Genomic DNA, 18,628 nt, shown 5'->3' on the forward strand with positions numbered 1-18,628 from the left:
TGTGTACACTGTGCAGCCATCTAAATTTGAATAGAAAAAGCAAACAGTCAGCACTACAGGTGTCTTTACTTATTACCCAGAATTACATCGCAAGATGTCAGCATATGGCACTGTCACTAGTGTCAGTTTTTTTCATAGTCACGTGACGCCAGTGAGGAGGGTCTGTCGAGACAGATTTGCGATAAAAATACTTTAATTACAAAATAACGTTATATATATGAGTCTCTAGAGTCGTCTCATCTTTGTTCGGCGATTTATATCGAACATGGTCCAAATATCATCCGATTCAGATAAGAGTAACACCATTGCGTACTTTTTCTCGACAGGATGATTATTTTTCTGTGGAGTCCTATATTGTGATTTGAATTCATAATTATTAGTGAGCAAATATTAATTGAGATTCGATATTTCAATTCTAGTGTGTGACCGCTGGAATGGGCCTTGCTGACAGTCAATTTGATGTCACCCAGGTGTGATGTTTAATCAATACAAACAAATAACCTCCTAGTTTATAACCTAAGCAACTATTATGAAAATGGAACTTCTCTGATAAACAAAGCTGCAAAGATGTTGTCACCTTGGAGCATTCTAGTTTTTCCCATTCTTTGTGCTGGAGTGTTCTCAGAGGATTCTGAAGAACCTGTATTTTGTGTGCATTCAGTGGGATCCTCTGCACACATTATTATAACTGACGATGTGGATTCTGATGCTGGGCCTTATCAGATATGTAAGGATAGGAACAAGTACTGTTATACTGTGTGGCTCGAGGACCCCAATAATGGAACAACTGAAATTATGGGACAAGGTAAGCTTTTGCTTCAGATTCAAAGAAAAAAAGACAATACATTTTATTAATTGTTCTATGCATTACCGGTATGTAACAACAGTCAGTCAAGCGATTGTAGTATTTTACTTTCAAGCCATAGTAAACGCTAAGTTTTACGTTCCAAGTATAACCCCTTTGCTGCTTCAGATATTTGTTGGAAAACATAGTTTTCTAAGTGCTTTTGATCTATCATAAATTTAATTTTTGGAAACATAAAAAGAACCAGGAGAAAGGCTTTCAACAACTAAAACTACTAATAAATTTTACAAAACTGCACTAGGTAATATCAAAAATAGAAAGATATGAGAAAGGTAAATGAAAAACTCAATATATAATAATGATGACTCTCAGTAATTGAGAACATCAGAATCAGATTGAAAAGAAATTTCTAGTATTTAGATACATTTATATATTATGAACATAAAAACTAGAAATATTTTAAAAATGCTAAATAACCAGTTTATGTCATCAAGCTTAAAGAAAAACACAGGAACACATTTAAAATGTCTTATTTTAAAATCTTAAACATGTTCCTTAACATTAATCAACAGTACATAAATATATAATATCTGAATCAATTCTGTGACAGATGTTTGAAGTACAAACTGAAAATGAAAAAGTGTTTTTTGTATAATTCAATGTTCATATAAAAGTAGATGTTTCGAAAGTGGAAAGTATTTTTTCTATCATGTGATTCGCTATTTATATGAAAGTAGCTATTTTGAGAGAGTTTTTCTTCCAGTTTGTGTCTGAAAGTTACTTCTTTACATAATCTACACATCTTTATTAAAGACTTTAAGCTTGAAATCAAATGCTTTCATTCTTTTTTTTTTGGAAGATTATCACGTTTTATATATGTTCACTATAAATGAATAAAATTAAGACATAAAGTCTCATTATCATTTTTAAACATTCGTGGTAGAAATGAATCAACTATTTCTTCACATTTCTCTTTCATTCAACCAAGTGGCCTTTCAAATTAATTCAAATTGTTATTTTTTCTCTTATGCAGAATTTTTGTCCTTTTATTTTATTAGTTTTGGTAAGCTGTCATAATGATTTTTTAATTTCTAATTTAATTATTACATAACATTACAAGTAGAGTAGAGTAGATTTCTTTATTTGTCCATTTTACATACTATAGTATATTTTTGGCAAATCATGAACAAAGAAATCCTTTTTTCAATTTAATCCTCCTAAAAAAATATAGAAGTAAAGAGTGTAGGTCAATTAAAAGTATAATCATAAAATCAATACACTAAGGTTTTAATGATATTTTGTAAGGTATTTTTCGTATTTGTTTGCTGTGCCCCATATGATTTATTTATGATTCTATTGCCCGTCACGAAAAAAATAATTGGGTCGAAGAAGTTATCTCAACTTGGAGCGAAATTCATCAATATTAATCCCGAATTAATAAAAAATTGCAAGTCATTAATACCTATTCATAAATAGGTTTTTCAATTAAAACAAAAGAGATTTTATATTGTGTTTTCGTAAGATCCATTCTTGTATATTGTTGAGTTATATAGGACCCATACTATAATGTGAATATCGATTTGATTGAGAATGTTAAAAAATAAATCTTAAAGAATTGTGATTTTCACTTTGGTATTCAGCGAAATGAATATGAGCACAGTCAACTCTTAACCAAGATAAATATAAAATTGGAAGATAGGAGAATTTCTATGAAGTTGAGTTTCCTCTTCAAATTAATGAATAGTGAGATAAACTGCCCAGAACTCCAGAACTACTTCAATTAATAACTTTTCATATTAAACAAAAAGATACGAGAAATCCTCAAATTTTTCATATACATTTTTTCCATACCAATTATGCTTTGAACAGTCCGATGCCTCATATTCTGAAGCTGGGAAATCAATATCATAATAACTAAGATCTGTTTAATGTCTCACTTCAGGTCTTTAAAAACCAATTGAAAAGGCTATAGCGATTTCGAAGCTTTTCTTTACCTTACCATTTTCTTTGTAAGTACCAGAATTGTTTTATCTTTTAGTAATATAGTCACTAGACATACGGATTTATTAATATTTTGTATTTCACACGCTAAATGTTTTGTAAAATTGTAAATTGTAATGTAGACATTAGCATTCGAAAATACTTTGTAGTTTCTCACACTTTGTTAAATATGTTTTTGTAAATTGGCTTTGCCGTTGAATAAATTAAAAAAGTAAAAAGAAATGAAAAACCGGAAAATACACAATTGATTCCTAAAAATGAAAAACCATTCAAATTGGAGAGATAATATTTTAGGAGAGATTTGTTTTTTGTTGAAAAAAGCTTATTGGGTTTCCATTTCTCTGTCACTAAACATAAAATGTGGAAAACCTTCATTTAAAGTTTCTCACAATTTTTGTTTTATTATGGAGAAGTAGAAAGCCGAATAGGTTTCCAAAAAACTACTGTACTGAAAAAATTTATTAATTTTACCAAGCGCTTTGTTCCCTCCATCAAAACGACCTTGTATTTTCCCATGAATAAATGTATTATTATAATAAAAGTACAAACTAATCAGTTTGTGACTATGAATATTATCAGGGTCTCCTTTTTTGAAAATAGGTGTAATTATAGAAAATCCTACCCAAAAACAAATCTGTCTTCAAATACCTTTGCCTTCGAATACCATTTTCTATATTTATTATTCCAAAAGGAAGAAACAACTAATTGGTTGAATTATACATTCATACTTTGGTAGTGTCTCCAGTTGTTTTGCAGTCTGTCTCAAACTTGTCTAGTTACTTTTTGTCGCATGATTTAAAATGTCTTTGCCAAGAAAATACCTGTTCAGATATAGGTACTTTAATATTCATGACTTTCGCACTCTTCAAATGCATGGATTTTCTGAGAACTTGACAATTATTGAAAAATATGTTGAATATGGATGCAAAGTAGTTTATGATGCGGACACAATTCTCAGTAGGAGTTATGAAATCATGACTTGGTTTTTTCATCGCTAACAAGTAGTTTCATTCCAGATGGCCCCACAAAAAACTCTATTCAATATCTCAAGGAGCACTCACTCATAAATATAGCACTTTGCATGAGATGAAAAACCGAATTATTTCACTTGACTCTTGAGTAGTCTTGACTGATTAATAGTGGAATAGAATGGTTTAATCTCAAGAGCTTCTAAGTGAGTTACAGTTGAGAATTCACCAAGTTTTTACAGCCTTCTCTAGAGACGAATTATTGTTTTTTGACTGTCAATTATGATGTTTTTGTAGAGGCACCAAAATTTTGTTATTGATGGAAAATGACCCCATATAAATAGTACATCAAAAATCTGTTGAGTTGTAACTAATTTTTTCATGAAATGCACCTTATTCTCACTTTTCTTATGTTATATAAGATTGCTGTATCGAACAGGGTGGTTAAGCATAAATGAAACATATAACATGAGTCAACCTTTTTAAGAGAAAGAAAACTTTCAAACAGATGAACATCAGAAAGTTCTCATACATTCTGAATATTTTCAATGGCACTCATCAACAATTCTTTGAACCAAATTTTCTAAAGATGCTGGTTGTGTTCTATAGATTCGATTTATAGAAGAAAAAAATCAAGTGGTGACAAATCTGGTGATTGTAGAGGCCGTACTATAATTTTACTTTTCCCAATCGAGTGCTATATACCTTATAACTCTGACTTACAAATAATAATAATATGGTTTATTGCCCAAAGAACATCAGATCTTATTGTCAAAGCTGCAAATTTTCTTCAGTCACCATACAACTATATATACATATACAGGGTGTCCCTGGACTTCCTCTTTTCCTCTCGGGAATGTATAGATGGGGTCAAAATATCACCAGTACTTCATATAACTTTTTTTCCTAAAATCCTTCGTTACCAAGTAACGGGCCCTCGAAGTTACAAAATGAAAAATGTTTTTCTTTGATAACTTTTCAAGTGAATATTCAAAATCATCCAAATTTTGGTAATTGACTAAACAAATGAATTCCTTCGATGAGCTTTCATGCAGGAGTCAGTTGTTTTGCTACAAAGTCAGGAACGGACTACCCCCGATGGTCCACACCCCAAAACTTTGAAATGACAGATATTTTTCAATATTTTTCAACAAATTAAGGTTACTTGGACAATTTTATGAATAAAAGTACTCGTGTGGAAAGTCGATCGGAGCAACGAGTCTTGATAAAAATTTAGTTTCACTCGACGACATCAAACCCGCTCGTCCACCATTATTTGAAATGAATAATTATCAAAGCAGAAATAATAATGATAACGTTAATTCAACAACATTTATCCTGAGATGTCTACCATTATTCGAAAATATTAGTTTTTAAGGAAAATAGAAATGATAGGTAAAATGTTCATAACGAATTTTCATAATGCAAACACGTTTAACTAACGAAACTCAAGAGCCTCAAGAGCAAACAGAAATGAAAAATCCGCTACAGAAACTGCTCGATATGACCACCTTCTCTCTCTATACATTTTCTTAGTCTGCGAAGACACCCTCTCTGTACTTGAAATAGCATTCCAGGGTCGTTTCGTATGGCTTCACAATGTAATGTTATTCTATTCAACAATGCATCTCTTGTGTGAATAGGTGTAGCGTAAACAAGGCTTTTTAGATGCCCCCACAGAAAGAAATCCAATGGATTTAAATCCGGAGACCGCGATGGCCATGAATATGGCCCACCTCTACCAATCCATCTATTGTGGAAAATATGGTTCAGATGGTCACGCACAATCAAACTAAAATGAGGAGGAGTGCCATCATGCATAAACCACATATCTCTTCGGGTTTGCAATGGAACATGTTCCAAAAGTCTATTCAAATCGTTCTGAATGAACTCCAAATAACGTTCTCCATTCAATCGGTCCTGTAGAACGAATGGTCCTATAAGATGGTTTCCTATGATACCAGCCCAAACATTCACGTTGAATTTCCGTTGGTGTTTGGTTTGCAATATCCCATGGGGATTTTCTTCGGCCCATATATGGAGATTATGAGAGTTGATAACTCCATCTCTACTGAAACCTGCTTCATCGGTGAATAAAACTCGATTAATAAAAGTCATATCCTCTCTTTGCCTATACATGAACCAATTGGCATATTCCAGTCGTGCTGGAAAATCTTGAGGTGTCATGGCATGTACCTTCTGGATGTGAAATGGGTGGAGCAGTTGTTCCCTAATTATTCTATGAATAGTGGATTTGGATGTATGGAACTGTTCTGATAGATTTCTGATGCTCATTGAAGGATCATCAGCGACGGCTTCCAAAATATTTTCCTCCAATACAACGGTACGTACAGTCCTAGGAGCGCCCTCACCACCTCGTTTTGGCAAAACTGTACCTACAATAATATCGAAATAAAAGAACGTGCTCAAATTAATTATCAATTATTACATACCTGTCTCCCTCAAGCTGCGATCGACACGCTCGAATGTTTCTCTTGACGGTACCGTTCGATTGGGAAAATGCTCGGAATACAGACGACGAGCTTCTGCAGCATTACAAAATGCTCGTCCATAAAATACATGCATATCTGCATATTCATTGAATGTAAACTGTTCGGCCATATCAAAAAAATTCAAAATATCCTATAGAATATTGACAATACAATGATAGTCATATGAGAACGCACCACTCAACAAAACAAAATCGCATTCCAGTTTCTCATTTTTTATCAAAACTTTCTAAAAGGTTTTTTTGTCAACATCTGTGAAAGAAATATTATTCCCTGGATATTTTTCGCCTGATCATGTGCAGCCGTTTTTGTAGTTCATTCGTTTGCTTTTTATTAGTATAGTAAATATTTTTTCCGATGTGCGTTTTTTCAGCTAAATTTAGATTCGTGTTAAAGAATTTCTCCCATAAAATTATAATTATCAGTGAAACTCCTCAACAGTTTAGCTGTGAAGAAGAATTTGAAACATTCGAATGTTGAGTTTCATGAGATTCAGATAACTGATCAACACGAAACGTGATTATTCCACACGTATTATGTACATACAAAATATGGAATGAATTCGATATTTCATAGTAGAGTAGCTTGTTAGTTTAAAAACACCACGAATCTACAGAACTTGATATTTCTTTTGAAAAAATATCTGCTATCACAATTGTGACTTAAACTTCCATATAGGTACTGTACTTTTTGTTTACGACTTCATTTTAGCATACTTTGTATTATTCCTGTTATAAATGTTGTTGAATTAACGTTATCATTATTATTTCTGCTTTGATAATTATTCATTTCAAATAATGGTGGACGAGCGGGTTTGATGTCATCGAGTAGAACTACATTTTTATCAAGACTCGTTGCTCCCATCGACTTTCCACACGAGTACTTTTATTCATAAAATTGTCCAAGTAACCTTATTTTGTTGAAAAATATTGAAAAATATCTGTCATTTCAAAGTTTTGGGGTGTGGACCATTGGGGTAGTCCGTTCCTGACTTTGTAGCAAAACAACTGACTCCTTCATGAAAGCTCATCGACGGAATTCATTTGTTTAGTCAATTACCAAAATTTGGATGATTTTGAATATTCACTTGAAAAGTTATCAAAGAAAAACATTTTTCATTTTGTAACTTCGAGGGCCCGTAACTTGGTTACGAAGACTTTTAGGAAAAAAAGTCATATGAAGTACTGGTGATATTTTGACCCCATCTATACATTCCCGAGAGGAAAAGAGGAAGTCCAGGGACACCCTGTATACACACATATACATACATATAAAGTATAAGTAAAGATATATCTGTACAAATATAGACATACATTAAACAAATTTTCTCCAAACACAAATAATACATACGGATACTGAAGAGAGATATTAGACATTAAAGAAACAATACCAGAAATTTTAAAATATCAAAATGCAGTATACCATACTTTGTCAGTATAATAAAAATACAGATGATAAAAAAAATTAGTGAAAACTGTCCTCATAGAACTCTCCTAAAATGTAATAGGGTCTACCACATAATAAATCTTTTACTGATTTCCATAACTTACAGATATCCTCTAAAATTTTTATGTGGCCAGGTAATTGATTGAACATTTCAAGATCATTATAATATACGAAGTCTTTGACTAGAGTAAATGCTGGTATGGGTACTATTAAATAATTAGAAACGAAGGGCCCAATTATTGGAGTAGCCGCTAAATATCAGTTTATGTTTGTTAATCAAACAGACTGTATATAAAATAGAAATTCCAAAGATTATAAAAATTTTATGTAGTTCAAACAAGGGTTTACAGGAGTCTCGATTTTTGGCATTGCACATGAATCTTATAGCTTTTTTCTGTACAATAAAAATAGTCTGCAATCGAGTTTTGCATCATACTTCCTAGAAGGGAATGCCATACGTTAAATGAGAATCAATGAGTGGGAAATAAGTTGATTTAGCGACAGACAAAGTTTCTCATAACTTATTTTCACTGCAAAACACCCTGAGCTTTTTATTGAGGGTTACAATGTGATAGCGAATTTAAGTTTGTTGTCACAAATTTAGAACTAGGTGCGTTTTCAATTATCTTGTCTGCGTCCTTTGCATAAAGCAGCATAATTGTGTTAAGTTTGTTTTGTAAACATTAAATGACAGAAGATTGGAGTCGCACTAGTTTTTTATATCTCAGCTTATAATCTCATGGAAATTATGTCAAGTGTCATCACACTATAATATTGTGGTATCATCAGCGAATAGAGTAAATTTTCTTTCTATATCGATAGATGTATAACAAGAAAAGTATCGGTCCCAGTATTGAGCCTTGCGGTACTCCATTTTTTATTTCGCCTTCTGATGAGGATGATTTTCCTATCAGTCGTTTTCTTACACCTTTCTATATGATAAATCACTTACATTTTGCACCATAACAAGTTTCATACAGGGTGTGCCTGAACTGCTCTAAAAATGTAACACTTTTTTCAAATATACACCCTGAATAGAGTAAAAAAGTGTCTCCTAAGTAGTTATTGAAATCAGTTCAGTTTACTCATGTGAAAAATTAGGGTCGCAAACTTCTAATGGGTTATTTTTGTTCACAGGATGTTGGGAAATATCCAGCCAACCGAACGACTGCGACAGAGCGGCCTGCATAGCAGACAAGAAGCCCCCAAAGGCGATGAACAGCACCAAGTTCTGCTGCTGCAACCAGAGCAAGTGCAACGCCAACTTTACGGACGCGTATGTACCAGTGGATGACCCGCCCCCGTCCGATGAGCCTCCCCCCATCACGCCGCTCAACCCCATCGTTTACATGGTGACCGTGGTGGTCTTTCTCATCTTTGTGGCCGTCATGGCGATGGTCTCTTACTACTTCTGGAGGCTGAGGCCAAGGAAAAGCGACGTCGAGTGTTGTCAACAGCCTCTGCCGCCTCCAGCCGATTACAGTTTGGAGAAGCTGAAGATGCTGAATATCATAGGTAAGATTCCTTTGAACCGGGACAGAGATATAAATCAGTCATTCAATTATTTTCGTTATTGTCATTGTATCACCCACGGCGATACCTTGTACATTAGAAGATTTATGTAGGTGAATAGTAAGTGAATAATAAAAATACAATGCGAATTCAGGAACATAAACACAAAAATAACTAAAAAGAAAATATATTTGCTCAGAATGTAACATAAACGCGAAAAGTTTGTATCTTATAACAGCTATGATTCTTTTTATTACAATCCTTTATGTGGAGTACCTCAGGGGTCGAATCTCGGACCACTTCTGTTCTTATTATTTATTAATGACCTCAGTAGTTATGTCGATTGTAATAAGTAATTTTTTGCAGATGATTTGAAAAGAAATTTACCTTTCGAAGCTATTGAAGACTGTAATACATTGCAACGACAGTTAGAAAATATACAGACTTGGTGTAAAGCTAACAAACTATATCTCAATGCATCCAAATGTAAAGTAGTGTCTTATAGTAGGAAAATGTCAGTCATCGAGTACAATTATCGAGTAGATACCATTTCACTGTCACGAAATAACTCAATCAAAGATCTTGGTGTATATTTTGATCAAAATTTTTCTTTTTTCAACCACATTAGATCGAAAGTAAGTGAAGCATTGAGAGTTTATGGCTTCATAGTTCGCAATTGTAGATCTTTTTCAAACATATCTGCTCTATTTACTCTTTATGTAGCCTATGTAAGGTCAAAATTAGAATATGGCTCTGTTCTATGGTCTCCATTCTACAGTTGCTATAATACATTAATTGAAAACGTTCAACGTCGTTTCCTAAAGTTTATTTACTTCAAATCTTATGGTATTTATCCTGATAGAGGTATTCCATATGAATCTCTTACCATAACTTTCAATATTGAAAGTCTTGAAATACAAAGAAAACTTGCTGAAATAATTTTTCTGTATAAATTACTGCTCAACAATGTGGATGCTATGGAGGTGTTATCTTTTATAAACTTCTGTGTGCCTCATTTCAGAACTAGAAGTACAGTAACTTTTTACAGCTGACTGGCCAGAACCAATTTGTATCTCAAGTCACCTATCTTCAGCATTTGCAATAATTTCAAATTTGTGTGATATCAATTTTGATTCCCTAGAATATACTGTTGACACTGCATCTCAGTATTTCATGGAGTTCTGGTATAGTTTTTTTATTTTATTATATTATAATTTTGTTATTAATTTTCTCAAATTGTAATTTTATAATTATAAGGATCTGAATTACTTTTTTTAACTTACTTAGTTAACCTGTAAATTATTTTTAACTGTTGGGTAATAAAGGCCTGTATCATTATACACATTTCAAAAATACTATTCAAAATTATCGAGTTCAGAGACATTCTGTGACATATGACATTTTGTGCACCTAATCTATCTTCCTCTATATAAATAAATAACAAAACAACTGTTGTTGTTTATGTGGCTTGTGGAGGTGGTATTGAACTATAATTTATATTTTGCCTTCATTGTTGATTAATAAAGATAATTTTCCTTTTTCAAAGTAGAATATCTAGGTACGTATAAATTATTTCAACTTGATATAGGCGCTATTGCCAATATGTGAATTAGAAACAAATCCCCTTAAAAATTAAAACCCAACATTTGAAACATCAATTTGAATACTTTTCGAAGTGAATTTGAAAAACTCATGAATTAAACTCAACTTTATTTTGTTCAAACTTGCATTTGCTGTAATAACCCAAATTGAGGAACATTCCCCATTATCAGAATTCAATAAATATGTCTAAAAACAACATTTGCGTTCTCTCTCCATATTCCTCGGTTTCATTTTTCAGGTCACGGAAGGTACGGTAGTGTGTGGCACGGACTGATCGAAGATCAAGACATCGCCGTGAAAGTGTTCCCGGCCCATCATAGGAACAACTTCCTCAACGAACACGAAATGTACAAAATGGCTGGAGAAAATGCCGGCCTATTGAAGTTCCATGGAGGAGGGGAGTACTCCATAATGCCCGGATCCGTTGATTACGTCTTGTTACTGGCCCTCGAACAAGAAAGTCTTCAGGTTGTATTTTCGTTAGATTCATTTTCAAGTTTTCTGAAATAGTGGCATCGCAACTTGTTTGAGATAAACTTTACTAAAGTCTTAGAAATAACTTCTTTCATATTTCATAGTATTTATATAAATATTGTGTTTTTATGACAGTTGATATTGTTATTAGGAGTATCTTAAAATGCACACTGTTGACCTGGCGTCACTGAGCAAAATGAGCCTAGGCATTGCCAGAGGCTTGGCCCATTTGCACTCGGACATAGGAAAACCTTCCATTGTGCACAGGGACATCAATACCAGAAACATTTTGGTTAGGGCCGATCTCTCGTGTTGCATCTGCGATCTAGGTTTGGCAGTGGCACCAAGAATTTCCGAGAACAAAGCCATCAGCGAAGCTGGTAAGTAAATCAAATACAACATTTAAAATCCTTTGCCAATGAACTTTGTCATCTGCAAAATGCTCAAGCATTTCGCGGCAAACAACCTTTACACAATTAACCTGATCCAGGTACAGGTATCATCACACCAGAATATCTGAGCCAATTAAAAAGAGCTTTAAACAATTTATCTGATCCAGGTATGGGTATTAGTACATCGAATTAACTAAGACAACATAAACATCCTTTACGCAATTTACCTGATCCAGGTACAGGTATCATCACACCAGAATATCTGAGCCAATTAAAAAGAGCTTTAAACAATTTATCTGATCCAGGTATGGGTATTAGTACATCGAATTAACTAAGACAACATAAACATCCTTTACGCAATTTACCTGATCCAGGTATAGGTATTATCACACTTGACTATATGAGTCAATATAAACACATCAAATCACCTGAGACACTATAACCATCCTTTGGGCAATTTACCTGATCCAGGTACAGTTATCATCACACCAGAGGATCTGAGCAAATATAAACGCGTTTTATGCAATTCACCTGATCCAGGTTCGGGTCTTAGTACATCAAATTATCTGAGACAACATAAACACCAGTTGCGCAATTTACCTGATTCAGGTACAGGTAGCATCACACCAGACTATCTGAGTCAATATAAACGCGATTTACGCAATTTACCCGATCCAGGTATTAGCACATCAAATTACCTGAGACAACATAAATCCCCTTTACGAAATTTACCTGATCCATCAGATACAGGCATCAGCACACTAGACAATCTGACCAAATATAATCGCGCTTCAAGCAATTTACCTGATCTAGGTATGGGTATTAGCACATCAAATTATCTGAGACAACATAAATCCCCTTTACGAAATTTACCTGATCCAGGTATAGGTATTATCACACCAGAATATATGAGTCAATATAAACGCGCTTTACGCAATTTACCTAATCCAGGTACAGGTATCATCACACCAGAATATCTGAGCCAATAAAAACGAGCTTTGAACAATTTATCTGATCCAGGTATGGGTATTAGCACATTGAATTACCTGAGACAACATAAACACCCTTTACACAATTTACCTGATCCATCAGGTACACGTATCATCACACCAAACTATCTGAGCAAATATAAACGCAATTTACCTAATACGGGTATTAGCACATCAAATTATCTGAGACAACATAGACACCCTTCACGCAATTTACCTGATACAGGTATTATCACTCCAGACTATATGAGTCAATATAAACGTGTTTTACGCAATTTACATGATCCATCAGATACAAGTATCATCACACCAGATTATCCGAGCAAATATAAACGCGCTTCACGCAATTTACCTGATCCAGGTACGGGTATTACCACATTAAGTTACTTGAGACAAGATATAAACCCTTTACACAATTTACCTGATCTAAGGATATTTATTATCACACCAGACTATCTGGGTCAAACGCGCTTTACGTAATTTACCTGATCCGGGTAAAGGTCTTAGCACACCAAATTACCTGAGACAACATAAATATGCTTTACGCAGCTGTAATATCCAGTCATCGGAGATAAACTTGGGATTTATAAACTCTGGAGAAGCTAGCCACTCGTGCAAGCGAATTTGGCTGCCTTCAAAACCGAAAAATAGTGACGCTTATTCATTTGTTATGTCATATGATTAGTTGGTGTTAACCTAAAATTCTTACTGTTTGGAACTCTCTGACCTAACTTGTATTCTCCATTACGTTCATTATAATTGAGTTAAAACATCTTTGTGAAAAAAAAAATTTTAATTAATTGATGGATGTAGCCGTTAATGCGTTTCTATGTTACTTTTCATCATGAGGTTTCTTACTTCACGTTTTTCTTCAGGTACCCTACGATATATGGCACCCGAAGTCCTAGAAGGTGCAGTGAATCTTCGTGATTGTGAAAGCGCTCTCAAGCAGATAGATGTCTATGCTCTGGGTCTTGTCTTATGGGAACTCGGTAGCAGATGTTCCGACATGCAAAATGCCGAACCAAGCCAGTATGCTCCACCGTTTTCCAAGGTAATCATACGAAGAGTTTGTAACGTTCAATTTCAGTCATTTCTATCTTTATCATTCAGGAGGCCGGTGAAAATCCATCCCTAGAGCAAATGCAATCCCTCGTGAGCAGAAAGAAAGTGAGACCTCTGTGGCCTGTGTCCTGGAAAGACACTACGGCCGCTAGGATGCTGTGCGAAACCGCTGAAGACTGTTGGGATCAGGTATATCTCTAACCAAAAGAAAATACCTTCAATGCCTTAAAATTCTTCATTTTTAGGATGCTGAAGCTCGTCTGACTGCCCTCTGTGTCGCGGAACGCCTGACAGAACTCCCTACACTAAAAGGGCGTGTCTTGCACCCTCACCACCCGCCTGCAAGTCCCACCCCTCTGATCAACAACAACCATCTGCACGATCACCAATTCGACGCCTCCGTCAACACCATAGAGACGCTTCTATCCCCGTCAGAGGAGAACTGCAAAAACTCGAATCAGCTGGCGGTGTGCGTTACCCCGTTACAGCCTTACCAAGGTGAGTTTCAATTTCTACATAGGTTTTGTTTGAAATTCACAAAAAAAACGGGAGGGAAAGTAGAAACTAGTCCTGAGTCTGGGTTTCATGTTTCTTCAACAAGCCCATTCTACTTCTCAGTTTTTTCGTGGACTTGAAGTGTTAGGTATTGCTGCAGCACCGACATGAAGATTAAGTGTACTTAGATGGAATTTCGCAATGGTTTTTGTATATTAGTGCAAATGAAATATTCTGTTATTCATCCCAAGAAATACCTTTATTACAAAAATATATAAAAATAATTGTTGACAAGGAATGTTCATTTCCTCAATTTTTTTTTCGAAATTCCTGAGCAAATTTAGTAATTCACCTTCTATATTTGATTCAATTAAAAGGAGTGAGAACCCTTAAATCCATCATTAACTTGATCTGAGGCTGGACTATAGTTTCAACTAAACGGCCCGTTTTCTTCTTCTCTTTTTCATTTGGGCTCAAAATCCAGTTCTCAGCCCAGCCTCGACAATTGTTGCATGATTTCGTCAATGATTTGCCGTCTTTTGCAACTGACGAACCCATCACTGACTTTCTATTTCCCCCGAAGGTAGAAATCCTTGCCTAGAACGCAACCTCATGTCCGGCTCTAGCGACAGCCTTCTCATCGACAAATCCTCGAAGCACTGCAGCGGCTTGGAATCTCAGAACTTCATTCCGAACGAGTTCCTCAACTTCCAGATCAACCACCGAGCTGCGCCGATCCCGTACGTCCAGAACGCTGTGCACGGGGGCACCCGAAGCAGCAAAACACCTGCTACAGAACGGTGAACAAAACGAAATTCAAGTGGAACGGACTTAAAAACTTCCTAAGCGGCAAGAGGCACTCGAGCTCAACGGGCGGTTGCAAAGACACGCAGGTCAAGTTGAATACGAAGGTGCAGAACGGCGTTACGACTTCGTTGTTGCGCGAACACCAGGGGGAAACGACGCGGCCTTCTTCGCTGCCTCTAAAGGCAGCCGAGGCGCAGGTGCAGAACAATTGCGGTGTTTCGCAAATTGCAAGGCGTGATAACAGTTTGTCGCGGCAGAGGTCACTGGAGCAGTTTAACGAGGTAAGAAGTTTATTTGAATGCGTTTTGGCATTGGTGGAGCTGGTTATAGGACCAATCAATAGACCCAATTCTTCTTATTTTTCTTCTACTTGGGCTTAGCAACTGATAGTTCATCCAGAATCAAAGAAATTGATTTTCAAAACACAGGTGGAATAGGAAACATGCATGTACTTTTTCATTCTTTCAAATAATAGCGCCACTCCTGGTTATCTTGTGAACATTCAGAAAAACTCGACCAAAATTATTAATTGATTATCAATAATGATACAATCAACTCTAGTAATGATGAATTATTAGTAATAACAGTAAATTACTTCAAATTGCTACCTCTTGATTAACAGTAATAATTCAAACAATTCTTAGAAACCATTGGTTACTTTAATTTTGCCAAATGAAGCTTTTTCTCTGTGAAAAATTGTTCAGCAATGTATTGAAAATCAAAATTTTCCCCATTACAAACAAATAACTCTTGTTTTTTTTTATTTTTGGCTTGTCTTGCAGTGTATTTTCGATGGTTCTGTCAAAGAAAGAAAAATGGAATTGTAATTGTTAGAAAATCTGTTGACTTAACAAATTTCTCTCAACAGGTGTTCTCATCGACTAGCGACCTATCGAGACTGAAGGACCCCTCTCAGAGGGTAAAAACGCCTGGCGACGTACCGCCCTCTGTGAGGCGGACAAGAGGCAAGGCAGCGGCCGATTCGGCCACGAGATTCTCACTTTACGATGACAGGATGATGTGCCGTGGTCAGTGGGGCAGTGCCCCGATCTGGAACCTTCTACGGCGCCCCTTCAGCCATTGCGACTCAACGAATCGCAGGACAGGGAGAGCGTGAGTAGTTTTTAGGCGTTAGTTAGTAAGGAATGGCGATGATGTAAATGGCAGGAAGGAAATCGACGAGTAGGGATAGAATTTTCAATTTTATTTAAATTTTTATATTTTGTTTTATGATAACACCACACAAACTGCATTTTCTTAGGCATAAATTGTGAAGCTGGGGTTTTACTCAATGGAAAAACCCATTCTTCTTCTACATTTTTAGCTTTGGGACTCGATATGAGTCATGAGCCCAGATTCAACACAGTTCTTGTATTGGGGAGGATCTCCAGAAATCTCAAAGTGCCAAGACTGGCCCTAGAGCTTTTGGCGCCATTCGAGAATTTTCTGAATGTTTCATGTTTTTATAACAGAAATCCAAGAAAATTACATAAACGTAATGAAGTACCCCGTGACCAGCACTGTATAATAATGTATCAGAAAATGTGTCCACATAATTATACACATAATTATACACTAATTATCCACTTTAAAAGAGATGATTTTACTCTGACTTTATAATAATATAATCTATGTATCGCAAATTATCTAAGGCTGAGAAATGAAGTTATTTTATTTTTCAAAATTCATTATAATGTTGGTACCCTCTAGATTGTGGAAACTGAACCATGTTCTATCAACTATGTATTGGACTATTCTTCATAAGGAAATTTTAGGCTGTGGTCAAATATGGACCTGTTGATGATGCATCCATAGCAGTGCTGGAGAGAGCACGGAGTTCAAACCATAGTTTGATTTTGTGCAGGTTCTGTTCTGCCCTAAATCATGGGTATCTTCTTAGCAAACAGCTACTCAATCGGGACACTCTAAGGAATCAAATAGAACTGACAAAACTGAAGCGAGGGGGTGGGAGGAACCACACCACACAGGAGTAAACAACCGCCACGTATCCACAAATTCCAGCAAGTCTAAGGCTGGGAAATCATCTGGTTCACAGGAGACGAAGACTAGTAATTTTTCGTTAAGAAACCTGAGTAGGAAGTGCACTTTGCAAGGATCCAAGAAACAAGCTGGAAAGTGTTTTCGCGTTGCCATCTGAACCAAATCATCTTTTAACGTTGGTGATGGCAGATGAAGGTGTCAAATAACCCTTCATCTCTCTCCTAAGGTCGTAGAGAAATACATTTGGCTGTGACAATTTGTTCAAATAACATCCTTGAAGTATGAGCGATAAAAAATATTTCTTTGGTTTCCTTGAATTTCGCAGCGCCGTCTTGCGGCAATGATCTCGATTAAATCTGCTCTCTTATTTTCTTTGTTTTGGGTTCAGGTGACAGGTAGTTCACCCAGTTCCATAAAGCGAATTTTAAGGGAAAAAGAAAACTAATTTTTTCTTTTGAATCTTGGGTCATTCTTAAACGAACATAAATTGTTTTTATAGAATACAAGTAGAACGTCAGCTTCCTTTTGTTGTGTGTTCAATCTCTAAGTGACCTCATAAAAAAAAATCCTTCTTGTCTGTTGAGATTTCCATTGTGAGACAAATATTTATGAATAGATTTAGTAGATAGTGAATGTACAGTTATTTACAATGTTTTTCAATTGTATTGGCAAGTGCAATTTATTCCACGAGTAACTTAACTTGTTACAAGGTACTAATTCTAGTACAAATCTGGACAGTTTTTCATTTTCTTTGTTTTTTTTTAACAAAATGAAGTTTGTGCTCCACTCTTAGGTTAGTTCAAAAAAACTTGTTTTGAATTCACCTAGAAAATAAATTTTTGAAATGAAAACCAGTTTATTATAACATGAACTCATTTTTGTTTAATTTTTTGTTTCTTAGGCGTTTTACATTTTGTAATATTTTTTGGCACCCAGTGACATGCGCCTTAAACGAATGTAACCTCATTTAGCTAAAAATAAAAGTATTTATTATTGAATAGACTTTAACAGCATGCTCAAAGAAGCATGAATAAAATCTAACTAACCAAAGAATATCTCCAAAATCATTAGTGTATGATGATTTTTGGAGTTCAGTGTCTATTTTTGACTTTCGAAATGTTTTTCTACATCTACAAACGTTTTTTTAATGAAGAACTAATTTTTAACCAAGTTTTTTTCAAGATTTTAAATCGACAAGTTGAAAAAATGTCATATTTATTTTAATAAGTTTAGCGTAGCACCAAGAAATACTCTTTGAAAGGTTTTATTTGATTTTTCTTTCAAAAAACAAAACAAAATCATATATCATTTTTGGAAAAAGTACTTTTAAGTTTTGGCTGTGTCAATTTTGAAATCTTTCATTCCCAGAAATTGTGTTCCAATTAGGTGTCTTTTTTGTACATATATGCAAAGAAATATCTTGCAATTGAATATTTAATATTAAATACACTTACTATGTAATTCAAAAAAGTTAGTGTTGATAATAAAAATTAAAAGCACCTGTTTTGATTCATTTCATTTTTTCTAAAAATCAAAATTTTAGTGAGTATGCCCAAGGATC

The 18,628-nt window shown here is 34.9% G+C and overlaps 1 protein-coding gene across 1 annotated transcript; it reads left to right on the forward strand.

Annotated features, from left to right (window-relative positions):
- Window positions 1–129: 129 nt before the first annotated feature.
- On the forward strand, window positions 130–18,567 carry wit (kinase protein wishful thinking). The gene is given in 11 exon segments (XM_074176424.1): window positions 130–805; window positions 8,868–9,245; window positions 11,083–11,312; window positions 11,470–11,698; window positions 13,575–13,753; window positions 13,813–13,953; window positions 14,010–14,262; window positions 14,843–15,027; window positions 15,030–15,347; window positions 15,935–16,106; window positions 16,109–18,567. Coding segments are annotated over 11 exon segments (2,409 nt in total). The 5' UTR covers window positions 130–567; the 3' UTR covers window positions 16,195–18,567.
- Window positions 18,568–18,628: the final 61 nt, after the last annotated feature.

The sequence above is a fragment of the Leptinotarsa decemlineata genome, unplaced genomic scaffold, assembly GCF_025532065.1.
Source record: "Leptinotarsa decemlineata unplaced genomic scaffold, Ldec_3_MD MMD2_tig00001719_RagTag_RagTag, whole genome shotgun sequence".
Lineage (NCBI taxonomy): Eukaryota > Metazoa > Arthropoda > Insecta > Coleoptera > Chrysomelidae > Leptinotarsa > Leptinotarsa decemlineata.